A 26,218-nucleotide genomic window follows, 5' to 3' on the forward strand; every position below is an offset into this window, starting at 1 on the left:
GTGTGTGTGTGTGTGTGAGATACCCACAGCTGCAGTATGGGTCATGTGAGCTGGCCATGAGCCCATCCTTCACTGAACTTGTTTTTATTTCAAAAGCATTGAGGTTTCACAATGTTTCCATACAGCTGTACTGCCTCTTCCTTGTGTGAGAATTAAACGTCAATATAGATTTCCACTGAATTCAGGCTCAACCACTAATGATGTCAAAAGAGGATGTGAATATCTGCCTTACATATTTACAACACAATGCAACTTGAAAGGTCTTGCTGGCTGCTCAGGTCAACTAAAGAAGTGTTATTGCAGTCAGCCATAAAATCACATGGTTTGCAGTGTGGCTCAGGGCACTGTTGTTTGTACTAAATAAGTGTGAGTGCGATTGTGTGACTGCATCAGGTTGTTGACCACTGCAGGGTATTTCCCTTATGTTAAATGCATCCAGGGACAAGCTCACCCCGTGACTTTAAAGAGGATTAACTAAAAATGGAAAACGAGCGAAAGAAAGTGCACTGACAGTGTGTAGTCACTGAAGTCTGTTGGCTAATGCTATAAAATATATAATAAAATGTCTCCTTTGTGTTACAAAAGTAGGACCTTTTTAAACTGTTCCCAATGTACAGAAGCAGGCTGCATCAGGTTGACCTCACAGCTTTCTGCTGTCTCAGTTACTGTAGCATCTGGCAGGTTTCACCTGTGTTCTTGTGTTTCCATTTACATCAATGATGACGAAGCTAACCTCGTTTTAAACCCATCATCTCCAAAACATGTTTACATAAAGACTTGCCCTTTGGGTCATATATTTAAATGGGACAGTCTTTAGGTTGACCCTGCTCTACATTTAACCCTGTTTCCCATTCCCTTCCCAGGAGCCACTGTTTGCAGCCAGAGTGATATATGACCTGCTATTCTTCTTCATGGTCATCATCATTGTCCTCAACCTCATCTTTGGTGTCATCATTGACACCTTCGCTGACCTGAGGAGTGAAAAACAGAAGAAAGAAGAAGTCCTGAAGACCACCTGCTTCATCTGTGGTAAGACTCCTCAGCTGATTGACTAGTGATTAAATTATTTAGTCAATCAGCAGAAAATGTATTTCACAATTTTAATAATGGATAAATAGTTTTAAAGAAAGAGAATGTAGGTTCCAGCTCATTTTTATGTGAGCACTGGCAGCTTTTGTGTTTTTTAACTGTTGTTCAGACAAAATGGAAGACAACAACTTTGGCTCTGGTAACTAAAAACTATACTATTCACTATATAGGCAAGGCAGGTAATCAATCAATACGGAGAATAAAATATTTAGATGCAGCTCTTAAAGTTGACAACATTGCATGTTACCTCAGACATGCAAATATTTACTGGTTATGTGTAACTTTGAACTTTTATCTTATGTGGTATAGCCATCTCTGCCAAAAATTCAGTAGTTAGTGCCAGAATATATCTTATAGCTAAGGGTATTGTCACAGGAATCAAACCTCTAACTTTGCACAGACAGGATTACTTCTCTAATCATTAGGGCACCCTGCCAGCCTGGTAGGCCTGTGCTCTGCTGTTGTAAAGGCTCTGTGTTTCAAACATCGTGCGTCATTAGTACTCGTCCACAGTCCACCTTATGCCACTTGGTCAATTCCCAAATTCCCCTCTCAGAATGTTTGGTTTCTTTTTGTGTTTTTGTGGTTTCTAGTAAGTATGCTTCTGAAGGTGTATGCAGTTTGTTGCGGTCCCCCCTCCTCTCTTCCTCCCCCCTTTTTCACTTCGCTGTCGTTCCAAAGAAGGCTGAGTCATGAGAACTTCCTGCCACTGCTCTGCTCGCCTCCATAATTCATGTCTGTCTCACACGCACACACATTTTCTCCCACTCAGACACAAACACACACACACGCACTCAAACTTAATTTTCATACCATATGTTTTGTGCAACTTCCCTGATTACCCATACTCTGTCCCTCTGTAGCATCATCTGCATTTCCTTATATGTACATCACATCTGTGAGTGCCTAAATAAGTACATGCTACTGAGTGTGTGTGTGGGTGTGACTGTACAGTATGTGTGTGTTTAAGCCGAGCAGTACATTCAGTATGTGAGCATGTGTGTGCCTGCGTATGTTGGGTCAGGCAGGCGGGACAAGTGGTAAGCATATGGAACGAGAACAGTATTATGTCACCCAGGCAGCCATCAGCTCTGACTCACTCATGTTAGAGAAGGCCAGGCCACAGGGGGAGCTGCCGTCTCTATGGTTTCCAGAAGGACCACGAGGGAACTTGAGATGCAGAGATTAGGAGCCGACCTCCACAGGCTTAAGTGGCTCTCCATCCTCCAGCTTCGTTTTATAATCCTATCGATCTCTCTCTCTCCATCTTGTATTAGTTTTTAGATCATTGGGTCTGTAGCCAATGATTGACTTACGTTGTGAGGCTTCCCTAAATGCATGGTTGGCTGGTTTTTACCTGAGCTGAAATTATTTTTGTTCAGAGGAGGCTCACCTCACAACCAGCTCTTCTTTGTATAGGAACAGGGACTTGTTGACTGAATATCTTAAAGGTTCTCACAAGGACACTAGATTTTCTGCTGTTATGTATTACTAAACATATCATACTGAGAATTGCTCCCAAAACCAGTTGGTTCAGTTTTTATTCTGTTGTCCTATAACATGGGTCTAAACATAGAGACAGTCCCTTCTTGTTTAAATGTAGACCACCATTTTGTGCACAGCCAAAAGCTCTCTTTACCATTTATATAAAATTGAAAGATGTGTGTATGTTGTAACCACTATTAGGGAAGGTTTCAAAAGCAACCAGTAGTTTTTACTTCCGTTTAAAGAAGAATACTTGTTAATTTAAGAATCTATGTTGTAAATGAGAGAAGAAATGTTGTAAATGAGAGGGAAAAAAGGCAGAAATGCAAGTGAGACTGAAATTTGCATTTATATGTCGCAAGACACTGGAGTTGCTGCAGTCCACCTGACAAGGTGACTGATTTCATGTGTGAATGAAATTCACTGTAGTCTGCTGTACAGGATTGCTAAAAGCTATGAAGGGAAACATAATGATATTGCCCTATTCTTTACATTTCACTTTGAAGATGTGAAGCAAACTCTACTCTTTAGTTTTTGAACTACAGCAGACAGAACACAATTCCCCAAAGAAAATACATCCCTGGTACTGTACTCGAGAGCCTTTAACCTACAATTTTAATGCAGATGCTGTCAAGGCTAGTGTTTAGACTAGACCCAGGAGCAGACACACAGACAGGATGGACAGTTTCAATGGTCTTTATTCAACACGCACACTGGGTCCCTGGAACGCAGGAGAGAAATGGTCAGGCTAAGGAGCAGGCACAGGTAAATCACAAGTAGACTTATAATAACAAGCAAAACACTGAAAAGAGCCACCACGTTGGCTGAAACAATCTGCAATGAATGGAAGGAAGACCGGGCTGAGGGTGGTGAGTTGATTGAAGGCAGGTGAGACGGTGCACAGGTGAGGTGAATGGAGGCCACACCCTCATCAGAGACACACAGGGAAGGAGGATGAGTAAAGGGAGTAGGAGGGGAGGAGAGCCATGACAGATGCACTTGTTTTTGTGTGAACCCTGTGTTGTAGTTGCATTGTAATTTCTATATTCTGCTTTTTGTTGCCATATTGTCTTATCTGTCTGTTTTCCTACTCCATTTTGTATATATAGTTGCCATTTTCTTATGTGTTAAGTCATTGTTATTAAAGAGAGTCATTATTTTGGATGTTATACACAATCATGAATGTTACGTACATTCTTTTTTTTATATGTTTACTCAATAATGAGCAAGATAGTGTCATTATTCCGACTGTTATTACAGAATAGGTGTACAGTACTGTGCGTGCACCTTATTACTGTTACACAAACTGAAGTTACAAACACCGATTCCTTGGAATTGGACTGACTCATTTTGTTGTGATCTTTTATGTCTCACACCCATGCGTTTAACTTTCTGTTTTCTAGTCACCGTCCCACTTTTCTTTCACAGAAACTGGCATAACACGAGCTGTTTTTTTTCTTAAACATGCTGTAACTTCGTACCATAAATAATGTGTATTACATCCCCTCTACAGGCCTGGAGCGGGACAAGTTTGACAACAAGACAGTGACTTTTGAGGAACACATCAAAGAGGAACACAACATGTGGCACTACCTGTTCTTTATTGTGCTGGTGAAAGTTAAAGATTCCACTGAATACACAGGACCTGAGAGCTACGTGGCTGAGATGATCGACGTAAATAAAATGCACAGACACACCCTAAAACACACTTCCACCTCCTCAGATGATAGTGCAGGCCTACTTTTTTTCCCTTGTAAATAGGTTACATTTAGTATTAGACCACGCTGCCTTGGGGTTAATAGTGATCCACATGCTGCAAATCAGGAACAGCAGAATTGTTGATGTCTACAGGGAATAAGGGGAATAAGACGTGTTTTATTTGCTGAGAAATGTTGCTCCACTGAGTTACTTCATGGCTTGATGACTTATGTATTTCGTCCCTGTGCCTTAATCATTTCAAAGCCATCAGTGTGTTCCTTGTCTGTTTCTGTAGATTATAGCGGTATGCAGCAATCCTGAATGAGAAAGCAGCATGATACCTTTGTGTCACAAATGTGATCAAGTAGATTTCACCAGGATATGCAACTGAGTCAGACTTGTAAACACGTACTGGCCTGCCACACACACCTTAGTAAAGTAATGTCTTCCCCTTTCTAATCTCAATTGACATACATGTTGGTTATGCACATTTAATTACACAAACAGACTTGTGCATACAAACAGGAAGTCTGTGGAACAAGACAGTACATGAGTTGCAGTTTAACTCTAAAACAGATCAAAGCATGATAAGGAATAGTCAGTTCACTGGGATTTACATTATAGCTCAGTATGAGATCATTCACTCTCCATTGTTACTCCTGTAGCAATAACACATGCAACGCAGTTCCTTCAAAAAACAGATTGTCGACCAGTGTCATTTGGAGTTCACATTAAAGCACCTGATATACTAGCAGCTTCCTGATTACAAATACTTTTTTAAAAGAACTTCAGCATTATTAAGCTTAGCAAATGTACATTAACACCTGAATAAAAATAAAAAAAGTCAGTGGCTGATATGCTTGGTTGCCCACAGGAGCACAACCTGGACTGGTTCCCACGTATGCGTGCCATGTCGCTGGTGAGCAGCGATGCGGAGGGGGAGCAAAATGAAATCAGGAACCTGCAGGAGAAGCTGGAGTCGACCATGAGGCTGGTGGCCAACCTGTCTGGACAGCTGACTGAGCTCAAGGAGCAGGTATATCATGTAAAAGTGAATCATGCATAACATAACTGTATTTCCAAGATAAGACAATTGGTACCACTCTCATGTCTGTCCGGTAAATACAAAGCTACAGCCAGCAGCCAGTTTGCTTAGCTTAGCATAAAGACTGGAAATGGGGGGGGAACATTGTAATTGTATTTTGGTTGCCCAAAGTACAATTACAGAGGTGATAGCTGAAAAATTTTCGTTTTGTTTCTCTGTGCAGATGACAGAGCAGAGGAAACAGAAGCAACGTATCGGTCTCCTTGGTCATCCTCCTCACATGAACATCAACCCTCAGCAGCCTGCCTGAGGGCCCATGGGGGGCCAGTTTCACCAGTGCCTGAGCACTCCTGACAGTGTACCACATGTTAGACAGGAGAATGCCAAAATGTGTCTGTCTCCAGTATGTATGTAGGTGGATGTCTGACAGTGTACTTCACCAGACGGTCCTACAATAAGTGTTTCTGCAACATGTGTGCTTCTGAGTGTCTGTGTGAAGTGGAAGTTACGTGAGTACGTTACTCCTGGTCTGTGATGTGGATATGTCCGTGTGGGTGGAGTGTGCACCAAGTGCCTTGGGACCTGAGAAGCCAGTCCTTTAGGTTTAGGAAATAAAAACACTGACTTCAGCTTTACAACCCTGAATGCCTTTCTGCATTGTACCACACTAACAGCATGCCAAAGTTCAGCCATTGTTCCTGAAGGAGTATTCCTCTCAAGTGGCCTTGTATAGAGGTTTTAATCCTCAGTATTGCACCAGCAAACTCAGGTCACGTGGATTTGAAGGTTTGTTTGAACTCTACGACACGTTATTTAATATTTTGCTTTTGTCTGACAGCAATAGGAAGACTTATGCAATGTCTCGATAAGAATGAACTATTTTTCGGAACTGGTATTTGCTTTTTATATTTGAAATTAAACTTTATATATTTTATTTAAAATATAGAGACTAAACAATCCTGAAGAGGTCACCACACTTTTACATAGTTTCTTAATGCTGTTATAAAACCTATACAGTGTTTTGTTTTTATCTTGAGGGCAAGCATTTGTTATCACTTTCATTATTTTTTGCAATCTCAAATGGAGGTTCTACTTGTTCCAGGACACTTAAGATTAAAAAAGCCTTTTGAGGGGACATTCAAACGTGCTGTCAAGAGATATATATAATACTGACCTGAAACTTTTCTGTAACTAACCATATTAAACCTACTGGAGAGAAGGAGCGAATCGTGTGACTGCTTCACTCTGAAGCCAGTTCCATGTTGTGCTCAATGATAGTGGTGATATGGAGGTCACGTTGTAGAACCAAACTTATAGGATTTTGGGAGAAATGTTAAATTAAATGTATTATTCTTCTCTGCACTGAATTATTTAATCTTCCTTTGATTCATTTAGTCCTAAAGCACTGATATTGTCTGTAGCACACAAATGATTGTTAAGTTTTTGGTTGGTCACTTTGTAAAAGATCCACGAGAGAATGACTGTTTGAGTGTTTGGGTGTGTGTGAGAAAAAAAGGACAAATAGATGTCATTTGGAGTGCTGCTCGACCAAACTGAACTTTTATACTAATAGATAGTTTGTGTCTGAATTGTACATTCCATTCTTGGAGACTATTTAAATAAACAAGTGTGTAAAATTATCTGTGGGTGAGTGTTAAACGAGGCAAACACCAAAAGCATTTTTTGTGTGTATCTTATTATCTGTGTAATTACTTATTTGTTGACAATCGAGTGCTTCAGCCAGATGAATGAATAGCCTCACAGAGAAGTCATTTGCTGGCAGATTAACTCTTAGCGGTCATCCTCTACAAATGGGAAAGTGCACTTAGCTAATAACCCTGTTGCATGGGGTAATATTTTAGTATGTTGAGCACTTATTTAGTTTTAATTTTAACTTTTTAGGCTTTTGTCACAGCACCAGAGGACCATATATAGAACTTTTTTTCATTGTAAAACTGCCTTTTATTTAGATTTTCTAAAGACTGACAATATATTATATAGTTCATAAAAAACTTTGCACCCAAAGAAAATTGTATTACCTAAAATGTTTTTGAAATTGCCTACCTGTCAACATTACCATTCAAACATTTTGCCATTTATCACATATGTATAATATTTTTAACTGCCTTAGCTTGTGTCCAATAATAAACTACATTAGTATACAATGATAGCATATGAAAAACTCAGGGACTTTTGTCAAAGAAAAATAAGGTGTTTTCCACAGTATTCTCCAAGATCTTGTATCTACAAGGGGACTAGAACAAAGGTATCATTGACAGGATTTGTAGGAATCCAATTCAGTGTTAAATTGTGTTACATTTACCTACATTATCTTCAAGGGGCATTCCATGTTGTTATTTAATTACAACCGAGTCACTGCGACCGGTCATTTTGTAATTACTTTAGTCTTGTAGCTCATTTCTATTTAATTCACTACACTCCAGGAATTTTCAAACAGACTTTTAGCTCACGTGGTCATAGTAATGGCTGCTTTTTTAAACGTATTTTTTGTCACTGATAAGTTAAATATATAATTACAATATTTAACTCTGGTGAATTTAGGTTGTCAGAATTAGAGGGTACACAAACTAACAAAAGTAATTGTGATAACCAAAATTTTACATTAATTAAAAAATATAAAATGCTGTCAAGCTCTGCCTTTAAAAATACTTTAAAATGTCTTCTGCCTTGTTTTGGAGTTGGTGTGGCCTCGTGTGTCTCATCTGGTTTGGCAGACTGGATTTTGTGTTCCTATCTTGAAATCAATAAATTGTCCCAAAAAGAACTTAAGCAGGGATTTTACTAAATGTGATTTCCAGGCAAAAAATCTTGAGAGACGTGGTAAATTGAAAAACAATCTGGATGGAAGAGAAAATGTTGCAGCTGTCCTCCAATCACACCATACTTCTTACTGTGATAGATATAATTGCTTACAGCTTCACAAAACCCCATTCATTCTTGCTTCATAAGGAGGACGTTGATCCACATTGACTTTAGTTAGCAGAGGAACAAATGATGGATTTTAAGGGGACTGAAAAAAATCATGCTGTTGACTATTGGTTATGGTGAAATGAAGGCATACATCCTGTTTACATGTGACATGAACATACTGTTGGTGTATTAGGGTGATTGATTATAGATCATTTCTCTGTAGTCTTATTGAGTCTGGTAATGTAACATTGCATTTTTTATATCAAAATATTCTATTCTTGTAGAGAAAGATAATAAGTACGTAGTCTTACCTGTCTTTTTACACCTTTTTATTTGCCTTAATAAAATAATTTCATGAAAACTTGCATTACAACAGGGTGTACTGGTGTGATCTGTGCTTCTAGCCTGCAGCAGACAGGTGCAGCCGCCGTGTGCTGGATGTGCTGGATGTGCCCTGCGCGCTCAGCAGGCTCCCGGGGCCATGAGGAGATCAACGTGACAGCCGGCAGCGCCTCATGACAATAAACACGGACTCCACCAGACACTCATCCACGCACAGGTGCACGTGGTTCTCCAGCCTTGACCACACTGTCTATAGTGGAGCTCACCTGCCTTCTGCAGACATGTAGATCGATATACACTGCTAAATGTTTGTATTATTACCACTATTATTATTGTTGTTGATGATATTATTATCATTACTATTGCTATTAGTAGTATTATTAGTATTATTAGTCGTAGTTGTAGTAATTCTGTTCTTCTTGTTGTTGTTGTTGTTGTTTTTGTTGTTGTTGTTGTCATCTTCTGCTTGAAAATAATTAGCCTTTAGAAACTGCTATTTTCCTAAATAATTCCTGTCATTGTCAATATAAAACTACAGTTTTACTACATAAAACTACAGTCACGTTGTCCACTAAGTGCAGAACATAATAATATAATAATTCTATATTTTTTATAATTAATTTTTCTAAAACGTCACTGATAAAGGTGACTTGATGGCACAATGAAATCCACTGCTATATAACAATCCTTGCAGAATATGATTTCTGCCTACGGCTCCTATAGTAATGTAGTTGTTTGTGTTTTGTACTGGCAGTAGGTACCATACCCAGCCGGCTCTCGTGCCCCAGGCCTGCTGAACTCCTGCACTGGTCCCCTGCCAGCACGTTCCCGGAGCCGTGGCGATCGCAGCCTTGTTTCCATACACTTCAGCATGGTGGTACACGGGATCCGACACGCGCCGCCCCCCGCTCTGACGTCCACCGCCGTCCGCCCACTGAGGCTCCTTATCTGCAGAAAGTGGGCCGTCCCTCCGCCGAGGATACAGCGCCGTTTAACACGTGAGCCTCATGTGACAGAGGTAGGTCAGGCTGAGCGGAGAGTCAGAGGGTTTATTTAACTCGTCGCTCTGTCCTCCCCCACTTTCCCAACTCGCCACCAAGAGGGTTGCCTTCGTTGTACGGCGTGGAGATCGCAGGGACTAACTTCAAAAAACAATAATACCAAAATAACTATTACATTAGCAAGGCTAGTGTAGAACAACAAGAATTTTAAAAAGAACTTTTGAACCGTTTTGGAGCGTTTTTAGTGCATTTCACTTAACTGCTGCTTTACAACTTTTTCTTTTTCCATCACGCGTAAATAAATGCGTATTTATTTGTGACTGCATTGGAAAAGTACCTCGACTTTGACTGCGTAATTGGACTAAAGAGAATGGAGCGAATTCCAAGCGCGCAACCACCTCCTCTCTCCAAACACCAGGCTGATCTGTCAGACGTGCAGGGGTAAGTTATACTTTGAAAAAACAGCTTCTACTAGACTGTGTAGCCTTTTCCTGAAGCGCACTTGATATGTTATTTATTGTGAAGGCTGTATCTTATTCTTCACCAAACCGTCAAATCATTTCTCACTGTTGCGCTCTTCTTTTCTTTCTTTTTTTTTTAGGATGGATTTCCCGATGTATGTTTATAAGCCCAGGCGAGGAATGAAGAGAGGAGAGGAGAGCAAGGTCAGTTATTATTTTATTTCTTGCCAACTTGTTAAGTTATAACCATGGAGCTTTTATATTAAAGGGTGTGAACTATAAGGGGGGGGAATAAGGCTGGCTGTAGTCCTGTAGTCCCAGAAATGGTTGACCTAATTTCTGCTATGACATAACTCCTGCTGGAGTCCTCCCTATCGGTGTGACTGCCTGTGATCATACAGAGCGATCTGTGTGCTCAGATCCGCTGAATTAACCCCAAAAATGCTGTTTATTCTGGCAGGAAACCTACAAGCTGCCTCACAGACTTATTGAGAAGAAAAGGCGTGACCGGATAAACGAGTGCATCGCTCAGTTGAAGGATTTATTACCAGAGCACCTGAAACTCACGGTAAGTTCATGCTGTAGCTGGGAGGGATAATGGGATTCACTGTGTTGAGTGGCATGCCCCATCGAGTGGCTGTTCAGGGGTATTACATCCTCTGCGCTGAGTGCGTCAGCAGCCAGTGAATGACAGCTCTTACTTAAGAGGATGTGTCATAAATTAAACTGGGGATTAAAAAAAAAAAGGTTCAATACAATACTAGATTTAATTGTAATATAATGAATGGTCCAGCCAGAATATTACTTATTGAATATATATGATCCCATTTCATATTTAATATTTCTCATAGATTATTGTTTCCTTCATGGTCACTGCTGTAAGTGTTGTAATGATGGGACAGCCAAGATCATGTGTACATGGGTAGTAAAGCTTAGTCTCTATGTGTTATATAAAGAGGTGAGGATGTGCTGACTGTGTGTGTTTCCTACAGACTCTGGGCCATCTGGAGAAGGCTGTGGTTTTAGAGCTGACGCTCAAGCATGTGAAAGCCCTCACCTCTCTTCTGGAGCAACAACAACAGAAGATCCTCGCTCTGCAGAATGGCATGCAAATCGGTGAGCAGCAGATCACCTACACACACATGCACAGACACATGCAAATATGCACGTGGAACAGGATGGTTTTGTTGGACAGAATGCAAATTACCAAGATGAATATACAATGACAGGATTATGCACAGCTACAGGGAAATAGGTGACTTCAAATGTAGCTATAGTGGTTGGGAATGGATTGTTGCATCAATGTCAAATTGCAGAATTTCTGACTGTATGATTTCTTGTTGTGTTTACAGAGCAGCCTACTGTCAGCCAGGAGAAGTCAGAGGAGATGTTCCGATCTGGCTTCCACATGTGTGCCAAGGAGATTCTTCAGTATCTAGCCAATCACGAGACTGATGTAGACTTCACGCCATCCCATGTGATCAATCACCTTCACAAGTTAGCTGCAGAGGTGCTGCAAAGTCCGGCCCGACCCCACACCCCTCTCAGCCCTCGACCCGAGGAGATCCCTACCTACCACCAGCACCAACCTCACAAGGAGATTCCCACCAGCTTACCCCCAAAACCCAGCGAGGGCTATGGGAGGAACTGTGTGCCTGTCATCCAGCGGGCTTATGCTCCAGCGAGCAGCGAGCAGAGTGGCAGTGATACGGATACAGACAGCGGCTATGGGGGGGAGCTGGAGAAGGCAGAATCAGGGGCAACGCAGGGACGCCAAGATTACTACGTTCAGGAGAGCCAGCTGAAGCGGGCGCTGAGCGAGAGGCAGAGCTCCGGCATCAAGCAGGAGGATGACGAGCCCCGCCACAAACGACCCCGGGTGGAGTCATCTGAGGACGAGCTGCTCTCAGGTGGAGAATCGTCGTCGTCTAGCGGTTATGGTAGTTACATAAGCGTATCACCCAACCACCCACCTCCTCCACATCCCCTCTGCATGCCTTTCTACCTCATTCCACCCTCTGCTGCAGCCTACCTGCCAATGCTGGAGAAATGCTGGTACCCCGGGGCCATGCCCATGCTCTACCCTGGCATGGGAAGCTCTTCACCTGCCATGCCCAGTGAAAGACCGCCTCCACCTCAGTTAGTGTTGTCTCCCAGGGGAGGCTCACCAGCCCCAGCCATATCTCAGACCCCTATGGACTCCCCTGCCCTCCTTCAGGCACTAAAGCAGGTACCACCTATCAACCTGGAAACCAAAGACTGAGAGATAAGAGAACATGGGTGAAGAGGTGATCCTGTTCAAGTACCCAAGAGCAGAGACAGTAGTCGGAATGAGAACTTGGCTGAGCCTTTCCATAATCCATCCTCATTCCTGTCCCCTGTTCCTCAGCCTGGAGGTCAAGAAGCAAACAGGAGAACTTGTAGAAATGATCAAGAGGAGAAGGAAGGGAGAGCAACATCCATCCACATTCAGAGGATGCAAAGCTCTGGTTGAATGTTTAATGCTCAGTGGTATTACTCAATGCAAATGTATCATATAAACTGGACCTGCCCTGCACACACACACACTTGGTTGAATGTAAAGACAGATATGTTTTAGATGCTGCTGTTTAAGTATGAACGCCGATGACACTGATTCATCTCACTTGTAGCTGTTGTAATAGAGACACGCCATCTTTGTACTTTAGAACAGTATTGCCTCAAATGTTAGCGGTAATATTTCACCCAAAGTTTGTTGCTTAAGTCCTGTAGGTCACCTTTATCATCACTGAAAATGCCCAGACAGTATGATGACTGGCACTATAAAATAGGAGGGTTTCCTCAAGTGTGTACAGACAAGAGTAAGGGTACACCCAAATGCATGGATGGAGAAATGGCCCACCACATGACTACACTGAATGAGAAGTCTTGTTTTTCATTGACAAACAGACAGTTGAGATGGATTTTCTGTAATTATTGTTCATAGACTTCTTGTACATTTCTATTTTTGATACCTGTTCTTGCACTCTGTCCATCCGAAGAGATAGAAGGTGGGTAGAGTGTGGACAATTGTACATTGTGTACTCAGAAACTGTGTACATACTGTAGCACTGTGCTGGACCTGGTCTGCATACTCAACATCTGTTTCTGCTCAAGTCAAACCTGGTGTTTGTTCTTGCTGTTGCCTTTTTTACATGTGAAAAGCTGATAAATCTCAGATGTTTATTCTCTGTACTACGTATGAATACTGGAGTCAAAGGAGCAAAGAGGAGAGAAGTGAATGTAAAAGTTTTACCAGAAGACTAGTTTTCTATAGAAAGAGGTACTTGAGATTTTATATTTTGGGACCTACATGAAAGTTGTTTGATGTACATATTTTGTCTATAAATGTTGATATACATTATATAAGTGTATTAATAAAGTATTTTTTTTTTCCCGTGGAAAATGGCTTTGATTGTGTGTATATGTAGGAGAAGGAGTGTGTGTGTGAAATAGCAATGAAATTCAATCTATTCAGTTTTAGTTATTTTACAACGTCACAACACTCATGTCACAGGGAACACTTATGTAATGGCAGATCTGTAGCCAGGCTCTCCTGCTGGTTAACCGTCTGTGCCCACTAATATAACAACAAGTGAATGCACATGAGTGTTTCAGTTAATCTCCTGAGGCAATAATCAGGATCCATCTGCATCTTGTCAACAGCCTTGACGGGGAGACATATTTCTTATTGGCTGTATGATTCAATATGAATAGAATATGAATGCTATTATCCCACAATTATTATTATCCCAGAAAAAGAACATCTCTCTATATTTACTCCCCTAGCGCTATACTGTGCAGAATGGAGAAGTACATCAAAACATCTGTATTGTATTGTGCAATTTGAGCATTTTTCAGCTATGCATAGCACTTTCGATTGTCAAGGTTTATCTCTACGTTATCAACACGTTTAAATTTCTACACAGGCCCAGTGCATCAAATGTCAATGCGCAACATAACATTTTCAGTGACATATTAGTGTGGTTTCTGTTATTATTTTAGAGCTGTAGGAGTGTTGTTTTATTCCATATCTGGTTTGTTTGCACAAGCTGAAGTCCAAGGTCCACGACCTGCACCCTAAATGTCATTAGTTCCTCCTAAACTGATTATCTTTAAGTTAATTTCTATCAATTTGTGGAAGGAGGATTTGCATGTTTTTTTTGTTGCTGTCATGAGATTTTATTTGCGAGAGGTGTCGCTTACTCATTATTTCAGTCAGTTTAACATTTTTCTGTAGTTAAATAGTGCTTTAAACAGTCAATCTATCTTACCTCAGTAGCTGGGTCGTTGGGCCTAGTGGTTAAGACGCATACCACATAACCACAATATCTCCGCTTTGACCTTTGTTTCACTGCGTACCCATCTCTCCCTCCCTCATTGTTTCCTGTCTGTTTCTATTTCTGTCAGTCTGTCTAATTAAGAGCAAAAATGCCACCAAGAAACTCTTTCAGTTTGCCAATTTCTGGAGTTAATCATTTTAGCCATCTAGTTCAGGCAAATGCCCAGACATAATTAGTTATTTTTAAGAAATTGTAAATTACATTTATTTGGTCAAATATATGGCAATTAATGTGTATTGGTTTCTAAATCATTCAGGAAGGGTCTGTTAATCAAATAGTGGTCAACCTTGTTAAAAGCATCCACACTCCAGTGCTCTTGAAGTCCCTTTCCACACAAAAATAGGTTCTTCTTCTTGTTTCACTGTGCAGAATGATGTACACTAGAAGGATCTGCTGAGAGTGGAAAGTTTTTCTGTACTGGAAGTCTGATTTTAAAGGTCCATGTCTAACATTTAGAATGGAATGCAGAAATGTAATATAATATTCATAGGAATGTTTTCATTAGTATATGATCACTGAAATATAGATACATAGGAATAGGATCTTTACATTTTAAATTTTTAAGTTTCTAAGCTATTTTTACATTTTGACTTTATGTTTGTAAAGAGGCTGAAATAGCCGATACCAGTATTGCTGAAGATGTACCAACCAATAAATACTGCCAATTATTATCTATTCCATTCCCTCTTTGGTATAAACATGCAGTTAGATCACCAAGCCTTTATTGCCACCTGCTGGGGATTTAAAATACCTGCATCCTGTTGGTAACTGATATAAAACAGTTTATTTGTATATATGTGGAACAGGTAATCATTTGATTATATAATTTATTCAAATTAACTTTTTGTTTGTTTGTTTGAATACAAATGAACTTCAATACAATATTAATTGCTTTTACATTCATAACATAATAATAAAACATATACATATTGTTTTATACAAAATAAGACATCATTTTTTTACCATAAATATATTATATGTGTAACATTTTACATTTTAAGAATGTCAAATAACTTGATGAACGAATCAACCTTGATGTTGCATAATTAAAGGCCCTGTGTGAATGGTTTGAAATTACTCTTCACCATTATTGTCTGGATTTTCAAGTTTCTACAAACAAAATTTTTATGATTAAGGTAAGGTAGTTAGGTAATATGTCATTCATTAGGTTCCAGTCCATTAAAACAATGTTGCTGCTTGCAAAACATCTTCAGCACACTCGACACCACTAGAGCTTTTGTTCGCTTGCACACTCTCTTTTATATTTGCCCACGCCTTGCCTTCCAGAACAGAGAAATAACTGATGCCTGTGGACGCTGGGGTGAGAGGTCAGGTTTGGATTGCGACAAGCAGTGGTTCCAGCCACAATGTTTGGTCGCAAGCTTAAGACCTCAAGGGTTGGAAGAGGGCCCCGGAGTGAAGGAAAGACTCGGGTAGAAGTTCTGCGTTGGGCCTCAGAAGCAGTCTGGGGAAAGAAGGATCTGGAGATGTGTGATCCATGGCCTGGGTTGGGCTGAGATTTACAATCTGACATGCTGTGGCGAGGGCTGAGGGAAAAGGAAAGGCTACGTGGGACTAGAGTTACCCCGTTGGCACCAAGGCTCAAACCCAAACGTCGCGCTTTCCTCTGAGGTTCAGTGTGTACCACCAAAGGCTGTTCAGATGCCAGACTGCGACAGTACCTGCGAACACAGGACATATTCTGAACTTCTGTTCTCCCTTCGCATTCCCTCTTAGGAGATATTGATATCAGCTGCCTCTTTTTCTCTCCAACAGCTCGATTCTCTTTGCCTGAATGGTGAAAAGCCAAGACTGTGGATGACTTCTGAACAGATGGTTTATGATGTGCCGTTTCAGCCTCTTCTGACAATGGCTGGTCTGAAGGGAACTGGATTGTGAGAGGTGGGTTAGAAATTACAGTTTGTCTATGAAGTGGAGGTCTGAGTCGTCTTATGGGGGCTCCTTCCACCAGCAGGTTCACTCCCACATACTGAGGAACTTCAACTGCTGCCTGGGAGGGTGTTGAAGTAAAACACAAATAAAATAACATTAATAATAATATTGGTATAGCATCTGGAATAGTGCTAGAAATGAGCACCCATTGCCCTGTGCATGATGTGTAAAGATATTCCAACCTGTTTATAGATCAGCTGGAAGCCTCCTGTATAAGCACTCGGATCAGTCCGTCGGTCGAGCACAACCCTCAGTGTGTCCAGCTGCACAGCAGGGCAGAGGCGAGCGGTCACAGAGGTGGAACAGGCCATAGTTGGACTCGCATTGATCTCTAAAAGCCAAGGCCTCAGATCTCTGCCCAACATAAAGTCGGCTCCGTAGAGTTCAAAGCTGGCCTTGCGGGGCTCGACCAGGTCCTGGGCGGTCTGCAGGGCACGGACCACCGCTTGCTGCATGCCTGGGACTACCACTGACTCCCACTCTGCGCTGCAGCCCTGCTGCTGCAGAAAAGCCCGAAACTGAGAGCAGGACCACATATTGTCTTCAGGCACTCCTGGATGGCGGTCACAGGATGGCTGGAAGTGCTTCTGGATTGAGTTGTTGCATAGGTGGACTGAGCTGAGGAAAAAAAACAAATGAGGTAAAGCCATGAAGGTAAATGTAAAATGTGCTTTGAATTACATCTGATTGACATTTAGCTGTACTTGCATTGTTAAATCAATCCCTCCACAAAGAACTCTAAAAACAAGATACAGTAAAGGTCAAGTACAAGTATATCATTTGTTTGTTTGACTGCTGTCTGACCTGTCCAAAGTTTTTGTTGAGTAGGGCTGAGTGGAAAACCGCAGGTAGCACTCTCTGTAGAACCAGACAGTGAGAGGGTTCCAGTCTGTAACGAGGAACCACTGACGTAGGTCAAACTTGGTGCCATGGACCAACAGAGGACGTTCCAGGTATTTCTGAACCACCCACTTACTCTCCTTAGTCAGGACTCTGTCGCTGGCCACAAGTGCCAAAATCTCATCCAGGCGATCCATACACATAATACCTGGGTGGGTGGTGTGACATGGGAGAATAAGCACCAAAAACTGCAGCATTACTGACATGGTGTTTCTAATGGCCTTCAAACAAATAGCAAACTAACATTTCTTTATCATACTGAAGCTGAGAGGAATCATAGTATATTATCATTTTAGTTTTTCCAATTAAATTTTGAGAATGGAAGCAATAGTAACATCCACATGTCACACCTCATGTTGCAACTGTAATATTCACAACTTAAAAGAACACACTATGTTTTATATTATCTTATATTTTTCAGTATTATGTATAGAGAATAGAGAGGAAGTAAAAGATTAATATATATGATTACTATGTAACTAACTCCTATCATTAAATAAAAGCCTCACCTCGTCCTCTTGACTTGGCGCCTGGTTTGATGATCCAGATGTTATTTAGTCCATCTGTATCCAGCTGAGGGCACATCTCCTGCAGTCTGATTAACATGGCCTGGCAGCGCTCCACAAAAACACTGCTGCCCCTGATCGATGCACCTTCACTACACACAAACACACAGACTCATAGAAGTTTATTAATGGTCTGTGTGTCTTTTGGTCATTCAATTTTCTTTTCAAAAACTGGTATTAAAAAACATTAAAAAGCTAAAAACTAGTTATACTAAAAAGACACAGCAGGGCTATTCAGATTTCCTGTACACCAGTTGCCAAAATGGTGCACCATAAATATGAGCATGTGGTATATTTTATGGTATTTGTATATACAGTAGTGTGCAACTGGAACATGCTGTATCATTCCACTGACCTCTACTTTAACACAAACCCGAAACCTGACTCTATATTTAAACCTGAAGCCTAACATATTTAACCCATTTAAAGATATATGCTGACACTGTTCTTAACCTCACCTAATAAGAACTCAGTAGATTTTTCATATAGATACATTTTAGGATAAGTTTTTAATTACTTGTATTCATTAGACAAGCTGACTTGAACTGTCAGTACTACAGATAAATTTAGTGTGACCTAAGAAGGATCGCTCTAGCAAACCCAGAAAACATACTCACTGCACAACCATGTAGTAGTCTTGCAGAAACTCTGCCCACTGCTGTTCCTCCACGGAGGGGTGTGTTTCTTCAGTTACATCAATGTCGCCGTGCTCTAAAACACTAAGAAACTCTTGACACACGTGCAAAGCCACGTCGATTATCCCCGGAGCAACAAATCGACACTCCATCTTCTCCAACTCTGTAGAGAGAAATAAGATTGGTGTCATAGTATTGTTACATTGTTTATTTATTTAGCTATCTGTTACCATCAAATACACTGTTTTTGGCTTTTTGTTTCTCGCCTTCTGCTCCCTCTCTCCTCCATCTACTTGTCTCAACCACATGCTGCAGCAGGCTGGAGCACGCTGTCCTCCTGAAATCCTCTTCAATGTCATAACAGAATGAGGGGACAAGAGCACAAGAAAGAGAAGAGATTTTTCCATGTTCCATTTACACCTCGGCACATCATTGCATTTTTGATGGAGCTATTTGTTAACAGAGCCATACAGCAGACCTATGAATGCATGCTTTTCATCCTCTGCCCCAAGCTTGTAGCATCTTGGAAAGAAGGTGTCAGGATCTGCGGTATCAAACCACTGAAGGTTACGCAGATTCAAACAAAGCCCCACCTGAAAGAAACACAAATATATACAGTACATAGGAGATAGAGTAAATTGTATTCTTGCTTATTAGAAACTCTTTAGAGATGATACCTTGGTAGTAAACGTTCCAGCATTTGCGTAGTGATTGGTCATTTGGTCATGCTTCAAGGAGCGACAGTGTATGTCATCCCGACGTGTTGTCCAGTAGAAGTGTGTTGTTTCATTTCGAACCAGGCGAGACTATAAAAGGTTGTGGGAAAGTTAAGTAAGCGAGCTGACTGAGAATAATGAGGAAAACAAAGACGCCTGGAAATGATGTAAAGACGGCATAACAATAATAGCACATTCAATTGCTTGTCAGTGTCATGTTGGTTCACTTTATCTTACCATCAGGTCATACATGTCATCAAGGTTCTCGTCTTTCTCGCCTTCATCCACTCTCTCTGTGAAGAGATAAATAAAGAGTGTGTGTGTGTGTGTGTGTGTAGGCTTTCATGTGTAAAAGGGGGTAAAGGGGTAGGGGTCTGTAATGTGGTACACAATGTATCATTTATCAGGTGTAGGGCTATCCATCTATCCATCTAAACTAGTGCTCCAGTTACATATATGCTAACCAAGTACGCTGACAGTTAAGGGGAATGTTACTGACCTCTCTTTTAGACAAAATGGAGATCACTGAATGAACTCAGACAATGAAAAATGTAAACTAGTAGGATGTCTGTGATATTGGCGTGAACACTGCATCTTTCTAAAAAATAAATGTCTGATCTGGTAGCTCTTTGTCCTCTTCAGATCCATTGTCTCACCAGCACTGACATCACCATCATCACCATCCTCCTCCTCATCGCCCTGGCAATGAGGTGCTCTCTGGGCAGGATGGGGCAAACGACGTTCCACCCACCCTCTGGCCCATAAGGCAGCACGGATCACAGGATAGGGTCCCTGCACTGAAAACACTTTCCTCAACTGAGAATGAGTGAAGGAGAGACAGAAAGAGTCAAATAGGACACACACAACATATGATGATAGTGGGGTAATACGTAGAGGTGTTACAGGCTGGCTTTTGTACATATAATCACCTTCACTGCCTTCTCCACCAGCGTTTTAGCTGTTTTTAGCCTGTCTGGCTTGATTGCTGGCAGGCTTGGCACACTGCGACGAAACCTCCCCTCCACTGGAGCCACTGTGGATTGTAACACTAAGACAAATTGCCTGATCAAATTTCATCATACAGTAAGCAGTAAGTGTGCCCATGCATGTACTTGTATGTGCAGTTACATACTTACCTGGCAGTTGTTGCATGTTACTTTTTGTTTACTTCTCTCTTCAGCTGATCAACACTGTGTTCAGTTCTCTGGGAGCAGACATATGTTCAACAGCATTATTTTTACTCCATCATATTACTGGAATGGTATTATACAGAAATAATTTGTAGATTTATTCAAATGAATCATAAGGTAACATGTAGAGCTCTGTAGCTACTGAAGAAGATGTAAATTGGGTCAAGCAGGCATCTAAATCTGGACAGAGCTGACTGAGGCTGTCATAGCTTCTCACTGACACATACCCATGCGCAAAAATGTGTGCGCCCGCTCACACACGGGCAGACGTGCATACGCATACAGAAAAACTAAAAAAACATGTCGGCTATGGAAACACATCTGGCTATACCCACGATGAACGGCCATGGATTTACGGACCAACTCTCTGTATGCAATCTATGTCAGCGATTACACATGCATACACACCTGTCTGTAAACTGCACCTCAAACAAACAAAACAAAAACAGGAGTTATTTCACGTTGAACATTAATATACAAACCTAATGTTGTCACCTCCCCGGTGACCCGACCACTCTGCCCATAGACTCGCTCAGTCCTGCTTCCTTCATACTCCCGCTGACCGTTCCCATGACAACCGTGCATGCTCCCACAGAATGTTTACGGTTGCCATAACAACCGTACCCAGTGGAAACAGGACGCCATGCAGGTCGATGAAAAATCTACCACCTTTGGCCATGCGTTGAAGAAAGTGTATCGCTTATCTGGCGCTATCGGTTGCGGTGTGGCTTACACGTGCAGGCGACATGCACAACAAGCATTGAACCCGCAACGATGCACCGTTTGTGTGGACGTATCTGATTGCAATCTCAACTCAGTGCTCAGTAAACGACAGGGGCCGACTGGCTGAGGAGGGTCAACCTGCTGAGCCAAGTCCAATCAAGTGTTTCACAATGTGGCAGGAGGACAGGTCTCATTTTGATCGAAAGAGTTCAAGCTGAGGCCAAACACTGTGTAATATATTGTTCCTTAGTTTCATATATTTATTTTTTTTGCTTCCTTATCAATAAAGGCGACCATCTGCAGTGGTTTAAGAGAAACTGCCTGCCCTGCATGTACAATCATAAGCCTGTATCGCCGTCACTCTGTTAAGACATGTGCACATGAGTTACCATGTGCATGGATTATAAGACACCCTGCTTTGCGCAATGCATTGCCTTCCCACAGGGTGGCATCCAAGGCTTTCTAGTATGTTCTAGTGTGTTAAAGGATCAAACAGATGCATTGTGTCGCTGTCCTTGTTCTCTCTTTCATCTTATGAGCTCACTGCTCTCTTTTGCTTTCATGTTTTGCTGCTGAATACAGTATCGCCATTCCATGTCCCGTTTCATAATTGAAAGGGCAATATCATCTCTACTGTATCAACCCTGCAATTACACACTTTTTCAGTGGTGCAAAGTAATTACTTTATTTACAAGTATTGTCTACTTAATATATACTTTTATTAATATAATAGAAGTCTGTAAGTTGTATAGGCTATTAATAGAAGAAATTATCGTATATTTTGCTGTTGATATATCTCTTCTTTTATTCAAGTTGGCAATTGAATTGAATGCAGGAGGATTGTAACTTACTTATAATGCAGTATATTTGTATTGCTACTTATGTAAAGGATCGGGCTATTTCTTCCACCACCTCTTCTTTCCAGTAAATAAACCATAAGTATTTGAGTTTTTTGAATAAGTGACCAATAAAAGTGCAAAAGAAAGCAACAGCTGAACCATTTGCAGTGCTCGGTGGTCACAGTCCAGCACATGTTAGCAGCCAAACTGGACATTATGTAGGGTGACGTCGCTCTATAAGCCTATAATAGTCTTGGCTTTATTGTGTTGGGTAGCAGCAGTGCGTCGCAGGCCGTTGAGTGCCTCTGCGCTCTGATTGGCTGAGGCCGCAGTGATGCTCTCTGCATCCTGCTCCCACAGCCAGGGCAGGAGGAGGGAGGGAAGCTGGAAGCGCGGCCGGGAAATCATCATAACACTGGGGGGGGTGGGGGGCAACAATTAGCATTTTCGCCGTTTTCCTCATCTAGAAGAGATGTTTACACTCAACATGTCTGCAGAAACAGAAGTGGCTACTGTGACCAGCTCGTGACTGCTTTCTTCAAAACGTCCTAAGACGAGCGACGAGAGGCTGATCATCCCCAGAGAAAGTCTCACCTTTACTCTCCGTCAACACTGAGCAGGTTAAAAGGCCACGATCATGCCCGTTAACGACCCCGAGAGCATACTGAGCTACCAGGTAAAGAGCCCTTTGAACGTCTAATGCATGGCGCGTTGCTTTGACTCTATGGGATGGCACAGACCAGCCTGTACACAAGCTCCAACTACTGTAACCCACAGTTTGAAATCCATGCTGCTGGAATGATGGACTGTGTGATATTTAAGGAACTATTTAGTGTCAGAATCACACTTGTTCTCTTTGCTGCTGTTGCTTTCCCCATGCATGTGCTCCAGTGTTTTGCATTTACCATGTTTTTTTTTTTGCACATTGCATAGCTGTTGTTCCAGTAAGTTATAGGTGTCCTACCCTGCAGAATGATGCCGTATGCGGAGGATGTTGTTGATATTGTTATTCGGAGGTGCTAACACGTGCAGTAATTCCGGAGAGTGTATCACACTGCAATGCACTGAGACATCTGGGTTGTTTTCACTGTTCCTCAAACACACATGTTGTGGCCACATTAATGTGAGATTGCAGCAGATCATTGATTAGATGCCGACACATTTTTTTTTTAACACAGTGCTCATTAAAATGTCAACTGCTCGCCCTGAAGCCGCATGTGTGAGATGAATAACAGTGATGGGACAGTTTGCTGGATCGGCTCTTGCTTAGACGGCGTGTTATTTTCTCAGTTACCCTCAAATGACCTTGACGCCATCCTTACACTGCACGGTGCTGAGTGTCTACTTCCATACATGATGGTTATTAGCCGATTCTCGCGGCAGGGGGAGGGCAGCCTGTGGTTAAGTGAGGTTTGAAGGGGAAATGGCATAATCCTAATGTCTTGTTGATGTGTGATCCATTATCAGACCCTTGGTCAGCTACTGAGACAAAGGTAAAGGAGGAACCAGTACATATATATATATAGCTTGATTATAGCTACATTGGCATGCAGTCACATCTTACATGACTTACTGTAGCCTACCCCTATAGAGTCATGTCATCATGGTGATTTATGATACTAACATCCAGTCTGAAGGCAGGAGGCAGATGGAGAAGGACCAGAGGTGAGTTGGAAGGTCTCTGATATGATTACACAGCTTTCAAACAGGGAGGGGAAATTGCCTGAGAGCCTCACTCTTCAAACTTTAGGGTTATGCCAGTTAAATCTGGAAGTTTATCTCATCTCCATTTCTGTGGTGTTCTGGTCAGTCCATGTGGACCAGGATCTTTGCCCAATACTCCCCACCTGAAACCTGTTGAAATGTTTGCTGAAGTACTGTGTGTCCCAAATAGATATGGATTGTGATTGTTTTTGGAATCTCTGAAAACATATAATACTGTCAAAATTGTACAAAATTTCAAATGAAAACGCTTAAACTATGAGATCGTTGAAATGTTTTGCATTTCCTATAATATTTTGTTTTAGTTTCAGCCTGCTACATCAGTGATTAGTAACAAGCTGAAATGTGACTGTAAGATAATAGTGGAGGTAAAATGGTTAAAAAAGACTGAAATGTGCAATCGGGGCTCTAAGAGGAACTATTAGGAAGAGAAGAGTGCTCCTTTTCCATCAATTTAGCTCTGGTTCTTGAACTGGTTCTGTTCGAGATTCAACAACAGTCAACTGGCTACACAATTGAGGCACTATAATCATGAATGTAGTTACTAGAAAAAAAACCTTGCTTTAACTTTCCCTCTAATTTTTTTTAACTCGCAAGTGCGTGGTAAAAAAGAGTAGAGCTCTGAGTGTAATATAAATAGCTGATTCGATTGACTACATAATTAGGCTACTATAAACCACCTCGTAGTATTCTTATAAACTGTGCTGTCAAACAAAATCATATTAGATTAATTTCAATTTACAGGCACAGTTAATATTATTATTGTAGCTGGAATCATCAAGCCAACTATTTCAGTTCACTATTGTTCATCTGGCAGAACGTAGCTGGCTATAATCAGGTTGCAATATTGTACAGACGGTAATTCAGAAAACTAGATCACTCAAGATTATGATAAAATACCATAAAGTACCAATACCTCAAATTTGCTTTACAGTTGTTTAGTAAACACTGTTATTAGTTTCCCCCTCTTCTGTGAGTTAGAGCTGCTTATGGCCAGCAGTACAGAAACCAGAGTTACATGAGCAGTTCCGAGGTGGAGATGAGTGAACACAGTTTGTCATGAAAACACTTGCCTAGTAAACAAATAAGTAAATAAGGTAACACTGAATCTTTAGTAGTTCCTGAATAACACAGAATTAAGGACTACATAGTGATGAGTTACTATAGAGCAGAGATACTATATTAATCAATCATTAGGTAATGATGTGTTCATGAATATCTGTCAATCGACATGCTGACCACTTTTTTTCCTGATTAACTATAAATCAGCCACTGAGCAGCACAAAACTAGTAACTATTAATTACTTATTACTTAATAGTAATAATAGTTAATTAGTTACTCACGTTTGTACCCGCAAGTTTAAGTGGTACATTATACTGAGTAGTTAATTCCTAACTTCATTATTAAATGACCATCAATTACCCTTTTTGTGCCCCCTAAAGTATTATCATAGTTGGAGGAATTAACAATTAGTTCCTCAATAGCAAACCTGATGAAGTACTTATTAGCAATAAGTAAATGATGAAAACATCACAAATGTAAGTGCTGTCAAAGAGGAAGAGTAAAAATATTTAAAGCAAACCCCAAAAGAAGTCATGTTTTATGTGAATACATCTAATTCCACACTACTGCCTCCTAACTGAAACAGCCTCTGCGTTTACCACTTTTCAGTGTCACTGACTCCACTGATTCTCCACATATTTATAACCATATCAAGATACTTGGAAATCAATAAACCCCCATAAAACAAACAAAACAAAACCGTATCACAAACCAGACCAGAGTGCAATTACATAAAATACTGTAACCGAGCCAAACTAAACCAGTGTGCAAAACCATCTGTATTTAGGCACATAATTACACGTTTTCAAGAATGTGCACTAAGGTTTTTTTTTATTGTTTAATTGTTTTACATCTGAGAGACAGCATCATAATACTACAGCTTTTCATGGTGTCACTATAGTGACAGCCCTGATACTGTAAGACTGTGAATCTAGTTCCAGTTTTATCATGATTTGTGACACTCACATCATAAATTTGTCCCAGCCTCCCAACACAAGATTGTCACAGTTCCCCTTTTCAGTACTTTTACTGTTAATTGGCATCCCTCCAAAGCTTTAATTTTAATCAGACTGGTCCACCTAATTTAATCAAGTTCTCCATCTAATAAAAGGGTCTCAAAAACTCTCGATTTAATATTTTAAAGTACTCAATTCACCACTTCATGTTTGTAAACTATTACAGTTGCCCAAAGCCAAATTTAATGGTATTCATTTAGTTTAAAGGAACACACATTAGAGTGAAAGATCCACAGAGGTTTAAACCTCCCACCGATCAGTAGAACTGATATGAGTGGAAAAAAACTACCTTTAGATATATGTCCAGAATCATCCAGACACACAAATTTAAGAATTTTGTTTTTTAACCCTCCAGAATGTTTTATGGTTTCAATTTGATGACTAATGCGAGGTGAACCTCCAAAATCTGCAGTTTTAATTCAAGTGTATATTATTTTCTTCACCGAGCAAACAGTAAGCAAAAATCTTTCTGAAAAGAAAAC

The 26,218-nt window shown here is 40.9% G+C and overlaps 3 protein-coding genes across 3 annotated transcripts in view; 2 read left to right on the plus strand and 1 right to left on the minus strand.

Annotated features, from left to right (window-relative positions):
- LOC118328709 (inositol 1,4,5-trisphosphate receptor type 1) overlaps nucleotides 1–5,681 on the plus strand; it is a gene marked incomplete in the record, with an annotated part of 65,849 nt that extends 60,168 nt beyond the window's left edge. Inside the window, 4 exon segments of the mRNA XM_035662593.1 lie at nucleotides 864–1,029; nucleotides 4,088–4,248; nucleotides 5,147–5,308; nucleotides 5,541–5,681. Coding sequence (XP_035518486.1) covers nucleotides 864–1,029; nucleotides 4,088–4,248; nucleotides 5,147–5,308; nucleotides 5,541–5,627 — 576 coding nt within the window.
- A 3,922-nt stretch (nucleotides 5,682–9,603) lies between these two features.
- On the plus strand, nucleotides 9,604–13,471 carry LOC118328711 (class E basic helix-loop-helix protein 40-like). The gene is made up of 5 exons (XM_035662595.1): nucleotides 9,604–10,032; nucleotides 10,193–10,256; nucleotides 10,513–10,620; nucleotides 11,045–11,168; nucleotides 11,405–13,471. Exons 1-5 carry the CDS (start codon nucleotides 9,962–9,964, stop codon nucleotides 12,313–12,315), a joined length of 1,278 nt encoding a protein of 425 aa, XP_035518488.1. The 5' UTR covers nucleotides 9,604–9,961; the 3' UTR covers nucleotides 12,316–13,471.
- A 1,911-nt stretch (nucleotides 13,472–15,382) lies between these two features.
- On the minus strand, nucleotides 15,383–20,335 carry ttll3 (tubulin tyrosine ligase-like family, member 3). Its single transcript, XM_035662596.1, has 12 exons — nucleotides 20,320–20,335; nucleotides 20,113–20,231; nucleotides 19,840–19,999; nucleotides 19,421–19,476; nucleotides 19,145–19,273; nucleotides 18,946–19,060; nucleotides 18,698–18,814; nucleotides 18,450–18,630; nucleotides 17,776–17,924; nucleotides 17,171–17,414; nucleotides 16,549–16,984; nucleotides 15,383–16,424 (listed from the first exon to the last, which is right to left on the minus strand). Exons 1-12 carry the CDS (start codon nucleotides 20,333–20,335, stop codon nucleotides 15,642–15,644), a joined length of 2,505 nt encoding a protein of 834 aa, XP_035518489.1. The 3' UTR covers nucleotides 15,383–15,641.
- Between the last annotated feature and the right edge of the window lie 5,883 nt (nucleotides 20,336–26,218).

Source organism: Morone saxatilis, unplaced genomic scaffold, assembly GCF_004916995.1.
Source record: "Morone saxatilis isolate NCDOM2014 unplaced genomic scaffold, NCSU_SB_2.0 Contig18, whole genome shotgun sequence".
NCBI classification, from domain to species: Eukaryota; Metazoa; Chordata; class Actinopteri; family Moronidae; genus Morone; species Morone saxatilis.